Genomic DNA, 15,537 nt, shown 5'->3' with positions numbered 1-15,537 from the left:
AACTTCTATACTTGGAGTTGCCACGTCCTCAGAAAACTGGTTAATTTCCAAGCATTTCTCGAGGCTTAGAATGCACGCTGCTAGTCGATGCAAATAAGGTGCAGGGAAAAATAATGTCAGGAAAAGTGTTCTCTCCACCCTGACTTTAACTTGTAATTTAACATTATTTTTAAAAATGGTATCCTGTTTATCATAAGCAGGTTTTCAGAATGAATTGTATCGTTGTTAACAATGTCATCTGTAAGTGCTGTCACTTCACTTGAAACAATAAAAGATGATTTTTCAAATAATTGCAGTCATGTTTGCTGAGGCCAATTGCTGTACAAACTAAAATTATTTTGTAACAAATGTGGTCAAGCCTTTAAATGACACAATGGCTCAAACTCAACCAAATTGCTTCAAATTCTCCTAATTAGTCCAGCATATAGTGCAAAACCATTTTACAACTTTAGTGTTATTTCAGCTTTCTGATAAGTTAATATCAATGGTGTTTACACTTACATTAGATCATATTACCTTATAACCTAATACTTTACATTACCTTACATTACCTTATAACCTAATACTTTGCATTACCTTACATTACCTTATAACCTAATACTTTACATTACCTTACATTACCTTATAACCTAATACTTTAGACTCTCCTTCCATGCACCTTGTTGATTGTGTGAAGCTGCACCAGAATAACTATACAACATAGCTATATTGATAACACTGCATGCCATAAATTGCTTCATCCTTAGTCATATATATTGCATATAATTACCCTGAAATGTTCCGTGGACACTGTGCATATTCATTTGCATGAAAACAAAACCTTGCAAAGAACAGAAACTTATATGAGAAGGATCCTGACCCCATGTATTAAATGGGCTTGTTTTGGAGATAACATTGTCATTATAAATACATAATAGAGCTCATATAAAGTGCAGATCACTACTGCTGAAGAAACACATCTACCAGACCAGATCACTGCTGCCCATCATGATGGAGTGAGTGTTTTTTTATTGAAAAAAAAATCTCACAATGTGGATATTTTAAGAATCAGTGTTACCATAAAATATTCTTATTTCTTCATTTAAATCTCATATTTATGCTGTTATTTCTAGACCTAATACTTTTATTTTTAAGATCACTTACCATGACAAATTTTCTTCTCTTTAATTGAGGATTTACTGTTGATCTTTTTTTTTTTTTTTTGTACAATATTGTACAAATAAATTTCTCAATGTCCTCTGATCTAAAAGCAGTGAATGTCCTCGTAAGACTAATAAATTTTTTTCCGTAACTCCAATTCCCCACTGAAAAGAAATCTCAAGGGGCTGGAGTGCCACTTCACCTGGGATCTGGGGCAATATCGAAATGAGCTCCAGGGGATGAGGAGGAACATGCAAGATGTGGAGCAGCAGGCGTGCATCAGACTGATCCACTATTACAACCTGCTGGGCTACATCCAACAGACTCTCGGCTTCAATACAGAGGCGCTGACGTACCTGCACAGAGCAGAAAGTGTGATTCAGGAGCAGGGAACAGAAGAAGCTGGAGTCCAGCTGCAGGTCAACAAGGCTAACCTGGCTTGGGTCTACTTCCTTATGGAAGAGATGGATAAGAGCAAAGGATACCTAGAAGAGGTGGAGAGGCTTCAGCGAATGCATCCTGCTCCAGCTGGATGTGCTCTACATCCTGAAGTCAGTGGAGAGAAGGGCTGGACGCTGGTGAAGTTTAACAAGTCCAAGAAGCGTCAGGCGATTGATTATTTTAAGATGGCTTTGAAAGCAGAACCAGAAAGGAAGGATTGGCACAAAGGTCTTGCCATAGCCATGAGCAGGGCATATATAAAGTCTGAATTTACTCCACAGCTGGAGGCTGAAATACTACAGCAGGTGAAAAAGGCAGCAGAAATGGACCCAAATGATTTGTTCCTTCAATCCCTTTATATACTAAAAAAGTTTGAGGTGCAGGCAGAAAAAAATGATAAGGATGTACAAAGTTTAGTGGAGAAATCCATTAATACAGGAAACTTAGAGGGTTTGGGTTATGTCTTTGAATATTTTAAGAACATTTCCATTGAGAGAGCGATTCAAGAGGGAGAAAGGGTTCAGGAAAAGTTCCCCACTTCCCCTAAAGTTTTGAGAATCCTGTCAAATTTATACAAAGGGAAACTGTTCACTATGAAGGAAAACAGTCAGAAAAGGAAGATCTTGATTCAGACATGCATGAAGCTGTTTGAGAAGCTTGTCATACATTACCCAGACTGTGTCAGAGGATGGTTAGCCCTAGCAACACTGCACCGTTACGCAAACAACACTAAGAAAGCCAATGAGATTTACCAGCAGCTCCTGTCAGAGAAAGATGATCTCCCTCCTCATACACAACAGTTACTGTACTATAGTTATGCGTGCCATCTACATCAGAGTAGACAGTCTAGAGACAAATCCATCAACTTTCTCATGAAAGCAGCAGAAATCCAAAACATTTCAGAGGACAAACAGAAAAGCATAATGATTCTTAAACAAACTGTGAAGAATGGCAGAAACTCTCGCTGTGAGGAGATTTCACAATTTCTAAAGAGAGTTCTTAATGATGAGTAAATATTCTCTTAATTTCACTTATTCACACAAAGTGAATAAATAAGTGTGAAGGTGTGGTCACGTTTATAAATATATACCATTGTTTGGCGAATTTTCTTAGGTGTTTCACCAGGAAACCATGCGTTTGAAGAAATTTGCAGTAGGTTTAAGTTGGTCTTATAAGGAATCACTGCATTGATTTTAAAGTTAATTCTGTGTGAGTTGTGCATAGAATATAAATTTTGTGGCTTTACATTACTCATAGCAAAGACATTTCTCCAATGATGACACGACACACTTTTGAAAATGTAGAAATTTTCCATCCCATTATCTGTAATAAAGTCACTTGTTGTATGGAACTCATTAAATCTGTTTATTGCTTGTGACTTCATTTCCTGTTTCTGTTGATATGGAAAAGATTTGACTAATTTGAAATACACAATAAATCTGATGAATAGAAAGAGCTCTAGCAGCAAAACAGCTGCATACAACAAAATAAATGTTTAAAAGAGTTCGATTTTGTAAATAGTGGCTCATATTGAGAGTGGAGCTGAGTATAAATGTTTGATAACATTTTATAAGGTTGCATTTGTTAACATTAGTTAACTACATTAGTTAACATTAACAATAAAAATACTTTTAAAGCATTCATCTATAGTTAATGTAAATATCAACATTTCTTAGTACATTATTAAAATCAAACATTTTATGTAGATATTTAAAGCTGCAGTCCGTAACTTTTTTTGGTTAAAAATGATCCGAAATAAATATTTAAGCAAGTAAATAACCAGCCAGTGTTCAAAAGCCTTACTTTAGCCCGATTCACAACGGTTAGTTCATAATAATGTTTTCTAATTTGAGTGGTACAGGTAGGTTTTCACGGGAAATTCGAGCATGCTGCCCTGTCATTATGTCACGTCTGTAAACAAGAAGTTGTCCCGGCTACTAGGCTATCGCATGTGAGGATCCTGAAGGTGGTGGATCGTTTATAGCCTTTTCTCACAGCAGCTATTATAATTAAATGTATCATTTTGATGGCAGATTGTAATCCAGAAAGGACTACGCGTTTATGAAACACATATGAAATTAAATTATATTCCAGTTATAAATGTGATTACAGATAGCCTGGGATTACAAAAGATTTGTATTTTAAAGACAACCAGTTCGAAGGAAGCATAATTTGTTTTTTTGGGTTAAAAGAATTTCTTAAGGGGGTCATATGATGTGATGTCAATTTTTTTTTTATTTAATTTTTTGTTACAAGCTCTAGGTGCATAAAGAAGATCTGTAAAGTTGCAAAGACTAAAGTCTCAAATCCAAAGAGATATTCTTTATAAAAGTCAACCATGCCCTCCTAAAACAGCTCATTCTAACACGCCCCCACATGTCTACGTAACGATGTGGGAAGATTTGCATAAAGCAGCCCAAATGTTCACACAAAGAAAGAAGGTGTAACTTTTATTCTTGCTGTTGCTGCCGGCATCATGTCGTGGAGACGCTGTGTATTTCATTGTGAAAGCGAAACAAATATGTTTGGTCTTCCAAAAGAGGACACAACTAGAAATCAGTGGTTAAGTTGTATTTACAACACTGTTCCAGAACAGTTCAACCCAAATATTCAGATTTGTGCAACGCGTTTTACTGAGGGTGAGGACTGTTTCCTGAACCAGTAGCCTACAATGCGTCTGTGGCACAACAGCTATTTCTATAAAGTTGGGCAGTTCAAACTTTACCAGAACAGTCTGGCACTTCTGACTCACAGCCTGTAAGTATGTTTACATATTTAAAAAAATTTGCCGCTCATTATTCAAACGAGACATGGTTTTGCAGACATGGTTTTATGTTTACGTGTTGCGATATACAACGCAATGCGTAAAAAGACAGTATAAGTCATTATAATCAGTAATTATGTCCCCACTAGATGCAACAAATGCCTAGTTTGAAATGGGTTTTATTGGTTTTGTCTCGTTGCACCGGGACACGGCATCACAGTATGGTAAGGTGCGTAACATTAATGTTACACGCTTGAGGCATTTAGCCAATCACAACGCACTGGATAGCTGGCCAATCAGCGTACACCCCACTTTTCAGAAAGGTGGGGCATAGAGGAGCAACAATAATGTACATTATGTGGAAAATAATGTGTTTTTTGAACCTTAAACTGCATAAAAACATTGCATTACATCACATACACAAAATAATGTTCTTTTTAGCAACATCATATGACCCCTTTAATTCGAAATTCGAATGGTTTGACAATTAGAGATTAGACTGTACAGAAATTGAAATCTACACCCTAATACACACTATAGGTAATGCTGATGTTGTTAACATTAATCATTTGAGAGTATAACAATAATAATTTGCATGGTTTGATGTGATATGATCTTTATATTAAATCACCATTGGTAGTGCGATTAATTGTAATGACTTTTTCCTCAGTTGGTCAGAAAGTGGCAGACTTGTTACTTACTTGTTCAGATGATAACATACAGTGAAAATACTTATTTGGGTGATATATTCCAAGACGTAGGCTAGAATCTGTATTGCGAAGTACAGTAAATATTCACACCAGTGCGGTGACTGACTGCCACACATCCTCCTCAAAACATTAAATTAATCCGCGCAGGAGCCGTGCCGGTATTGTGCCCAATTCTGACCTCTGCCAGATTATTACCCCCCGAGTAATGGTAGGTTTAGGGTTAGGTGTGGGGGAGGGGTTAGAATTAGGGGTGGGGTTAGAATTAGGCAATCGGGTAGTGATTTCAATGAGGGGGGTAATAATTTGCCACTGGGGTTGAAAATGGGCACAACACCGGTACACAACCCACACAAGGAAGATAATTCCACAAACAGCTGCAATTGCAGGTTTTCAAACAGCGATGGCAACAAAGAGGCAAAATTCACAGACTGCAGCTTTAATGGAACTGAGCTAACATGAACTAAAAATGAACAGCTGTATTTTTATTGTAAACAAACGTTAACAAAGATGAATAAATGCTGTAACATATGTATAGTGCTTTGTTATAAGTATTACAAATTTTGTAAATCACTTCAAACTTTTGAACGTCCAGCCAAAACGGCAAGACAGTTTGGTCTTGCCCACATAATATTATCAATATCACTTTGGACCACAGAGTACAAAGTACAGTGAATCATGGACATGTTGTGCTGTAAAACCTGCACCTTAGGAGTTTATGCTTGAGGAAGAAGGCAGGCTTTAAACTTTATCGCTGTCATTAGGTAAACTGCACTTTATAGAAGAAACGAAACCTAAGCCAGAATAGAAATTTCTAAGAGAAGAATCCTGAGCTGATGTGTTTAATAACTTAATGACTTTGTTCACCGTAGATAAACAGGTGATTTTATGAGCTTGATCATTATAAATACAGGAAGAATCTCTAGGAGACTCCACATAAAGAACAAATCAAGTAAACAAAACAAAACAAAACAAAAAAATAAAGAAAAAAATATTTTTCAAACTGGACCACCACTGGAGTAATAATGGAGTAAGTCGTTTACCAATCAAATATGCAAAAATGCCATCTAATGTATTCTGGGAACTTATTCTTCTTTAGACTGTATTCAGAATTGTGTAAAGATTTTTAGTTTATTGAAAATTTTGATTATTAACATTCGCTCCAACGTCAAAACAATGGCGGAGTGATGACAGCTCACTCAGGGCGGGTCTATGGTAAAATGCCAGATCAGTCTGTGCTGAAACATTACTGTCAGTCAAATTCATTTGAGAAAGGGATAAAGATTTTAGTAGATTAAAAAAAAAAAACACTGGGTGGATTTTTATCATTATAGGGTGGTTGTGTAAACACACTGCCAACACACATTTCAGTTAAAAAACTTGTGAAAGTGCATGTAGCATCCGATGGCCCCTTTAAAAGCAGAACCAGAAAGCAGGGAATGGCACAAAGGGTTTGCCAAAGCAATGAGCAAGGATTACAGAAAATCTGAATTCACTCCAGAGCTGAATGCTGAAATTCTAGAGCAGTTGAAAAAGGCAATAGTGATAGACCCAAATGATTTGTTCCTTCAGTTCCTTTATATACTGAAAAAGTCTGAGGTGCAAGCAGAAAACGATGAAGAAATACAAATTTCTATAGAGAGAGAACTAGAACCATTGAAACCCAAAACTTGGAGGGAATTCCAGGTATTTTTCAGTATTACAGAAAAGATTCCACAGAGAGAGTTTTTCAAGAAGGAGAGAGGATTAGAACATTCTCTACCTCTTCTAAAGTTCTTAAAATTGTAGCTAATTTATACAAATTGAAGGCTTTCTTGATGAAGGATGACGTGAGGAAAGGGAGACTTTGGCTAGGAAATCCATTTAGCTGTTTGAGGAGGTTGTCAGACATTATCCCGATCGTCTCAAAGTAAACTTAGCCCTTGCATCACTGCACTGTTACACACACAACACTGAAAAAGCGGAGGAGATTTACCAGCAAATCCTCTCAAAGAATGATGATCTCTCTTAATTAGTTATGCCTGCCATCTACATTATTCTAGATAGTCCAGAGATTCAGTCTTCTATTACATGAAAGCAGTGAAAATCCAAGAAATGACAGATCGTAAATGAAAAAGTATGTTAAAAAATACTTACAAATATTATGAGGATGAGAAGAGACCCTCACTGTTGGGAAATTCAGCATTTTCTTGAAGGAATGGAGACTTAAAATGCACTCTAATGCTACAGACAAGTTATAAGCACTGTCCCAACATCATACAACAACCCTTTAAAAAACACAATTATTCCCAATCACAAATTATAATTCCCAATCACTAGTCTATATTAGAATTCAATGCTATATTTTGTTGTATAAATGGAATTATGGCTTCCAGCACCAGTTCCATTAGTGTTTAAAAACAACAACAAAAACAACAACAACAACAACAAAAAACAACTTCTTAGAGCTGGATCATGTGCTTATTGAATTTAATTATAACTACTGTTCACATATGAATATAAAATACTTTTATAACTGCCTTGCTTTGAGACCTTCATTTCTGAAATGTGGATATACCGATGTGTTGCTTACACGTGCATCTGTTTCAAACAGAATAACCATTTATTATAAAACACTGATTCGCTTAATTTATTTCTCATTTCTAATTGATGAGATCTGCCTGCTTTGTTGATTTTGAAACTTTGTGTTTTCTGTTTGCAATAATATGCAAATTAAAAATCTTTTCTCACAGATGACTGATTTTCAAACATTAAAATTGTATGTTTTCTTTACACATTTTCCAAAGAACTTTAGCTTGCCAATGGAGGCACTGAAGATACATTGTGACAAACTGAAAATGATCTATTGTAACAGTGCTCCAGCACAAAACAAGGTCACATACAAATAAATGTGTACTGTTCAGAGTCACAAGGTATTTGATGTACTTTCTAAAAGTTTAAATCAAGAGATTACATGTGATTTGTTTCTCTTCTTGTCGAATACCCATAATTCTTTTCGAAGGGAGAATATTGTCCATGATCTTTATATGAAATACAGGTTATCTGATACTGTTTATATATAGCATCTCATATTATTCTTGTTTCCCTGATATTTTGCCATTTTTCAATCCATAAAGTCCATAAAGTATATTCACCAAGGCGTTCTCTGAATGGCTCCCACAGAATATCCGAGTCCAAAGAAAGCTTTGTAGATTGATGCATAATTAGAAAAAATCCATCGCATTTTGCCATATTTAAAAACGTAGAATTGAAAACATTTACATAAAAAATGTACACAAGTTATCATATTGATAACTCAATTGTTATCAAGTGATAACATTTATGACATTAAAAAGATGGCATTTGATTGAAATGTTTTTAGGATAGTGAGGTTTACAGTGATGTATGTAGCTGTATACACTTCTCAAAAGTTTGGGGTCAGTAAGATTTTTTTTTTTTTTTGAAGGAAATAAAAACTTTTATTCAGCAAATTATTCCATCACAAGAATGAATTACATTTTACAATATATTAAAATAAAAATAAAAATTCAAAATTCAAATATTTGTTCCAATGTTGCTTTTTTATTGTATTTTGATAAAATAAATGCAGTCTTGGTGAGCGTAAGCTACTTTTTTTTTTTTAAATCATTAAAATCTTTCAGACCCCAAACTTCTGAACGGTAGTGTACATTATAAAAACACTGAGCTGTGAATGAAGTAGTGCACATGTAACTATTGGGCCTAGCCAATCAGATATCAGCTGAGAGAGACACATTAAAATAACAAATAAGTATCAAATACAAAACACGTTTCCTTTGTAGCAAACACGTGTTTAACCAATTGGAACATAAATCCTGTATTTCAGCAGTACAGCAGTGTGTTCTTCTGTTCAGTTCTGTGTTCATAAATGCTATAAAAGAGCATTGTATTTGTTAACAGCTTCAGATCAGGAACACGTGAAAACCCTTTTTAACTCTGGAGGGGCACTTTCATGTTTCTTGACATCAGTATCACAGTGTTTTTTCAACTGCTTTAGAAATCCCCATTGTACCTGGTTGTGAGTCAGTTTAAGCAAGAGCTCCCTCTAGTGCAACGGATAATAACTCTCACAGCAGCCAGAATCACAGCACTGCAGATCAGAGCGACTCCACCGAGGAAGAATGTAGCTTTGTAGGAGCCTGTCTGATCCACTAGCCAACCTAATAAAGAGAAAAAACACCAATTTCATAAAACTTAATTAAGTTAAGTAGTTTGTTTAATTTAATTTAAATAGAGAGTGGAAAATCTGCTGACCTCCAATAGGTGGGCTGATGAGATAGGGGATGGCATGAAGAAAGTAAACAACTCCCAGAGCTGAGGTCAGCTGGGAGGAGCTGACGGTGTCGGAGGTCACCACAGGAATAAGTGCCACGTAAGCTCCATCAAAGTAGCCGTAGATGAGAGAAAAGGGGACGAGCAGGGAAAAACCATTCAGCAGAGGCAGAAAGAGACAACTCAGCCCTTCTGACCCCACAGCCAGCATGTAACTCACCACCCTATATGGCCTCAAACACCTGAACACAATGCACATAGATACAGATCAAACCACCGTGAGAAGGATAGGAATTTTGTAGAATTACAATAGCAGTGGTGCAGTATCATTGAATAAGTAGTGCAGGAATCTCTACTCTGTTTCAAGTGAGTGAGTAATTTATCTCAGTAGCCATTTATGAGCACTATTAATAGCACATCTTTTAGTCAAGCTTTTAAAAACGCAGTGTACACTAAAGTCTCATGCTGTCCCGGACACCAATATTTTAATGATTCAGAACATATGAATTACTGTCTGGCCAGGTAAGATTTAGTATAGAGATAACAGAGCACACTGTGAGTGTGTATTAGCACTGTTTGTTGTTTGCTTTTGGTATCTGTTTGAGTGTTTGGGCCCCAGAAAAGGTGACATGTGACATAAGACTTAGCAAACGGATAGGGTTGATTTCCAAACGTAGTGAATGTATAGATTTAATCTACCTTAGAAGACATGAATATGAATTTAAAAACAGATTATAATATTAAATTTTTTTATGCCTACCTCCACAGGTTTTATAAAGTTAACAGCCATCTAGTGTAGATGTAGCTCTTAAAAGGATAGTTCAACCAAAAATTAAAATTCTGTCATTAATTACTCACCCTCATGTCGTTCCAAATCCGTAAGACATTTGTTCATCTTCGGAACACAAATTAAGATATTTTAATTGTTTTTGATTTCTTTGCACACAAAAAATATTCTTATGGCTTCATAAAATTACAATTTAACCACTGATGTCACATGGACTATTTTAACGATGTACTTACTACGTTTCTGGGTCTGGGAACATTTCAGTTACATTGTTGTCTATGCAGGGTCAGAAAGCTCTCGGATTTCATCAAAAGTATCTTAATTTGTGCTCCACAGATAAACAAAAGTCTTACAGTTTGGAACAACATGAGGGTGAGTAATTAATAACAGAATTTTCATTTTTGGGGGAACTATCCCTTTAAATGTCTATAATATTTGCAATTTATGGGAGAGTTAGAAAAAAAAATCACAACAAACTCTTACTTTCTATCTGCAATCCATCCAAAAGTGATAGTACCGACAATCCCTGACACTCCAAGTATGGACATGAGTAATGCTGCCTGTTGAGGGCTGACACCTGCACTCAGGGAATATGGCACAAGATACACAAATGGCACACTGCAACCATATGCAAGGAACAGGAAGGACACCAACAGCAATAAGAAGTCTGGTATCAACAGGAAGGAATATTCTCTCAATACTGTTTTCCTTATGATAGACCATACATTGTCCCTGGACTCCTTCAGTAATTTTGTGTTTGCCACTTTTGACTGTGCCAAAGTATTGTGGTTAGTGTTTGATTCTGGGATAATTGTGTCCTCTTGGTTGGTTGGCAAACAGTCCAAAGGCAAGTCACTTGATTGTACTAAAGCTGGGACTGAGATGTCTTTATCTGAGCACTTTGGCTTTGATTCTTTGTCCCATTCATCTGTGCTTCTGATCACAGTCTCTGAGTCCTCTGAGTCTTCCTGTCTAATGTTTATTTCCACATTGGAGTGTGTTTGCTTTGCATCAGAAGGCTCTGACTCCATCTGTTCTTTTCCATCGCTCTGCATATTCTCAGCATGTTCATTTCCCCCTCTCTTTTCCATATCAGTATGTTTTACCTCCACCGATCTCTGTTCCTGTGCACTGACTTCCATATTGTGCCCTGCATCAGCAAGTTTCATATTTAGGAAATCAACCTTTTTGCCACCCTCCAAGTCCATCTCTTTCTGTCTCCCGCTTTGACCTTCCAAAGGCCTCATAAGTGCTCCACAGACACACAGGTGGGACACCAAACCCCCCAGAATGAGCAGTGCACCCCTCCAGGAGAAGAACTCAATGAGGAGTTGGACAGCGGGTGCTAGTATGAAAGTTCCGATGCCGCTGCCTGACATGGCGATCCCGTAAGCCAGTGCTTTTCTCTCGCTGAAGTAAGAACCCACCATGGCAATTGCAGAAGTGTAGCTAAGAGCAAATCCCACACCTGTGCAGAGAATCAGGAAGGTAAGTATACAAGACTACGGTTATGCATGCCTAGTTTGTTGCAAATTGATATAATAATTGCAGGGCAAGGTGACTACAATAGCTTCCCCAAATTATGATTATCTGTGCAGTTAAAAATAAAAGCTTGTATGCTGATGTATGTGTGCAAATCTGAATCAAACCTGTAAGAACCCCCAGTGTGAGATACAGGAACTCCACACTGGTGGCCAGTGAGCTGAGCAGCAGGCCGGCAGTGGAAAGAAGCCCACCAAACATGATAGCTATACGAGAAGAGAGGCGGTTCCCTATATAACTACCCAATGGAGCTATAAAGAGAACGAGAAAAAGAATGAAGAGAAAGTGGTGGATAGCATGGTAAATATTGAATATTAAATGATAAATATACAATATCAACCTATACCAATAAATAAAAGAATATAATTCATGACACTGCTTCGAAAAAAAATTATTCTAAAAAAAAAAAACAGCCTTAAAAAGATGTCAACAAGACATCTATTACAGTAAATTACACTGGAAAAGCTAGCTCCTTAAGGTGACATCTGCATATGATTTTATTAACCTCTACAGTGCTTTTAAGAGTATATATATCTTTATATGAATAATGTTTATGTAATCTCAAACATTTGACAAATACTATGATATCTAACTGCTTCAACTAAGTAAAAGAATTGTGAAAAACAGATACCATAAGATATAACCAAGGCCCTTACATAAATATGAAAATGTGTTTCTGTGAACATTCTTTCTCACCAGCAGCAAGATAAATCAGGTTTAGAGTGGACTATGCACTGTAAACCTGTCAACAGAGACTTTTTTTTTTTAAAACAAAGTTCTCCAAAAATCAATATAGTTTTATACAGTTTGAGCTGCCACCTTTGAGTCAGAGAGTTTTTCTATAGAGAGAACATGGGGGATTTAAAAAAAAAAAAAAATTTGGCATGAGTCTTACCACACAACATTGTGGTGCAGTCCAGCAGAGAGTGTATCCATGCAGTTGCAGAATAATCTCTGGAAAAGTATGACTGGAATTCCACAAAAAATATGGAAACACACCTGCAACCAGCATGAGAAAGTGCAGATTTGAGAAAGCAATACAATAAAGGTCTTCTGGTGCTTAGAGCAACATTCATTTTATTCATTTTAAGCACAACATCTTAAACTGGGTATTTTCTCTTGGGTAGTTATTCTGCTTATTTAATGATTTTATATTAAAAGACATGAGTAATTCAGTCTTGGCCAGTGGCTCAGAATTAAAAAAATAAGAGAACATAAGAATATTGGTTAAGTTTAAAGGCCTTTTCTGCAGCTTTTAGTTTAATTTAGGCTCACATTAAACTTGCAAAAACTGAAGTGACATGAGGGTATCACCTTAATTCTTGGTAAAGTAAGAAGTGAAAAAAGAAAAAAAAACTGATCCCGGGGGAGTCATGAACCAACCTAGTGACTGCACGTGTGCAAACAGTGGTGAGGAAACATCCGGCTACGATCATCCAGCCCCATCCGCCATCAGGAGCAGCCGCTGAATGTGGAGTTTTTTCACTCATCTCTAGACTTCTGCTGGACAAGATGCTTCCTCTCTTCATCCTCTCCCTCACTCTCTCACTCCTTTCAGCCTCTTGTTTCCTCTTCTGTCCAGTTTCAGCTGGTTTTGCTCTCTCTGGCTCTGTTTGGGACAAATTTACTTGCTGTTTTTCTCTTGCCTTCATCTATAAGGAGCTTCTAAGTGCCATTAAGCAAAATCTGCAGGAGAAACAGAACTTTTTTTTTTTAACTTTAGCCTTCTTCTCAAAATGTATGTGCAATCTAAATCAGTTTGTGTGAAAAAAAAATCTGTATATTTATTGTAAACTTACCTCAAATGACACTGTGGTGCTTTTGATTAAATACTAAAAATGTATCACTTATGTCTCTGAGATAAAACGGATAGTTCAGCCAGAAAATTAACATTCTTGTCATCATTTGCTCACCCTCATGAACGTGTGAATGCTATGGTTAGTGAGTAAGAGCAATATAAAGAAATTAGAGCCTGTCTGAGTCTGCCACATAAACACTCCATGATACAGAGTGTGACCAAGTTACTACACACACTCTAGTCTGGTCCAAAGGGAGGCAAGGAACACAGTGTGTCTTCATCAATTCCAAGAGAGAGGGCCAAAAACGAATTCATAGGGGCAAAAGTAGTTACTTTATTGCAAAAATGATCAGACATGGAACAAAGACATGGAAAAAAAACAAATGATTGGTATGTGCTGGGCTTGATTGCTATAGACTCACCTCAATCTATGTCCTGTTAAAGCACAGTCAGAATTTATGTGATGACTTTCAGTCTTCAAAATAAAGACTCAACAGTCGGCCTCACTGAAGGTGCATCTTCTGAAACTTGAAAAATGAGAGATAGTCTTTAAAAAAATAGACTACTGTTCAAATGTTTGGGTCAGTAAGATGTTTTTTTAAAATGTATTTTTAAGCAATTAATGCTTTTATTCAGCACTAAATTGATCAAAAGTGACAGTAAAGACATTACAATGTTACAAAAGACTTCTATTTCAAATAAATGCAGTTCATTTTAACTTTCTAGTCACCAAAAAATCCTGAAAAAATGTATCACTGTCTCAACAAAAATAAGCAGCACAACTGTTATCAGCAGTGATAATAACAAGAAATGCTGATATATGTCAATAACCAAAGGAATGTACTATGCATATGCTGTAAGTGATAAACACTTCATAAACACAGAACCCGAATACTTGCAGCTGAATAGTTGAATAATCTTTGAATAGTTGTAACCAGGAGAGGTCATAAGAGTGAATGTAAAAATAATATTTAGCTAGACAAATAATTATGAATTAGCAGATGAGAAGAGTCATAACAGTTGTGTAAAATCCCTTGGGGAGGTTTCTCAACAACATACAAACAAACAAAATACATGACTGAACGTGTGAAGAGGTCAAAGAGAGACGAACTTACTCTGAAACACACTCCCCAGTGTACAGAACCTAGAGCAGACGAGGAACAAAAACAACCGCTGCTCTCCTCCAAAGTGTGGTACACATTGGCGCACATGGCTCTGCATCACTGCGCGGCGTGCGCGCTTGGACAGAACAGGGCGGAAAACAACCAGCCAACGGGTGGAAGTACAGGGGACCTCTTACTCGGTTTCAAGTCAGAGGGCTAAAGTAAACTAGCGTTAACTGCAGTCCTGGGACGGATATTTGCCATGTTTTCCCTCTCACCCCACCCTGTGTGCATATTATACAATGACTTTAAGGGGTGTCGACTATTTTAATAGAATTTCAATAGGACGTTTTCAGGACAAATTCTGTTGAGGTTCGTCTCGAGCAACCCAAGCTCTCTTTGGTCAAACTCAGTAGCTTACAGTTAGCTGACAACTTTAAAACCATCTTATATCAACACTAAAGTTCCTTAAGGCATATTTAAAATGTAAAAAACTATCTAAATCAATAATAGGTTTTTTTATTTTTTATTACCCTAAAAAACAATTTCCGTGACTGATTATCGTCGGTGAAAACACAAGCCCAAAATATCTTGTAAACTAACTTTTGTGATTACTTAAGTGTTTGAAAATTTAAAACCGAGACATATATTGATATGTAAACATATATTGATATGTAAAAAGTTTATGTACTTTTAAGACCCCGCCCCACCGTTAGTTTTGAGTTCCTAGGGTTCAAGCTAAAGCTTTATGGGTGGGGGGGCAGTCAGGAGATAACAGGAGATCAGCTGTTTGCCTATGAGTATTACCCTAGGGGGCAAGGTGAGCCACTCATTTGCTTTTGAAAAGCGTTTATCTAGTAAGTTTTTAGAAGGTAGTGAATAGTTCAATTGTACCTGACATTTTTGTCCTCGTTCCCTTTCTCATGTTCAACTTAGTTTAGTAAATATCTCTGCTTTTGCATTAT

General features: G+C 36.6%; 2 protein-coding genes and 1 pseudogene across 3 annotated transcripts; 2 read left to right on the top strand and 1 right to left on the bottom strand.

Annotated features, from left to right (window-relative positions):
- The first annotated feature begins 853 nt into the window (after window positions 1–853).
- On the top strand, window positions 854–2,962 carry LOC109062098 (interferon-induced protein with tetratricopeptide repeats 1B-like). Its single transcript, XM_019079187.2, has 2 exons — window positions 854–995; window positions 1,313–2,962. Exons 1-2 carry the CDS (start codon window positions 988–990, stop codon window positions 2,592–2,594), a joined length of 1,290 nt encoding a protein of 429 aa, XP_018934732.2. The 5' UTR covers window positions 854–987; the 3' UTR covers window positions 2,595–2,962.
- A 3,494-nt stretch (window positions 2,963–6,456) lies between these two features.
- Window positions 6,457–7,261, top strand: LOC109062102 (annotated as a pseudogene).
- Window positions 7,262–8,602: 1,341 nt separating this feature from the next.
- Window positions 8,603–14,976, bottom strand: slc16a12a (solute carrier family 16 member 12a). Of its 2 annotated transcripts, none has more exons than XM_042742232.1 (8): window positions 14,585–14,976; window positions 13,892–13,996; window positions 13,055–13,357; window positions 12,567–12,670; window positions 11,779–11,922; window positions 10,613–11,597; window positions 9,325–9,584; window positions 8,603–9,230 (listed from the first exon to the last, which is right to left on the bottom strand). In XM_042742232.1, exons 3-8 carry the CDS (start codon window positions 13,321–13,323, stop codon window positions 9,094–9,096), a joined length of 1,899 nt encoding a protein of 632 aa, XP_042598166.1. In that variant the 5' UTR covers window positions 13,324–13,357; window positions 13,892–13,996; window positions 14,585–14,976; the 3' UTR covers window positions 8,603–9,093. The 2 variants fall into 2 exon arrangements, with proteins under 2 accessions (XP_042598166.1, XP_042598167.1); XM_042742233.1 differs by having other exon boundaries at window positions 13,055–13,280; window positions 14,585–14,970.
- Between the last annotated feature and the right edge of the window lie 561 nt (window positions 14,977–15,537).

This window comes from Cyprinus carpio, chromosome B17, assembly GCF_018340385.1.
Source record: "Cyprinus carpio isolate SPL01 chromosome B17, ASM1834038v1, whole genome shotgun sequence".
NCBI classification, from domain to species: domain Eukaryota; kingdom Metazoa; phylum Chordata; class Actinopteri; order Cypriniformes; family Cyprinidae; genus Cyprinus; species Cyprinus carpio.
The sequence above is the reverse complement of the archived record's forward strand: the minus strand, read 5'-3'. Positions and strand labels throughout refer to the sequence as shown.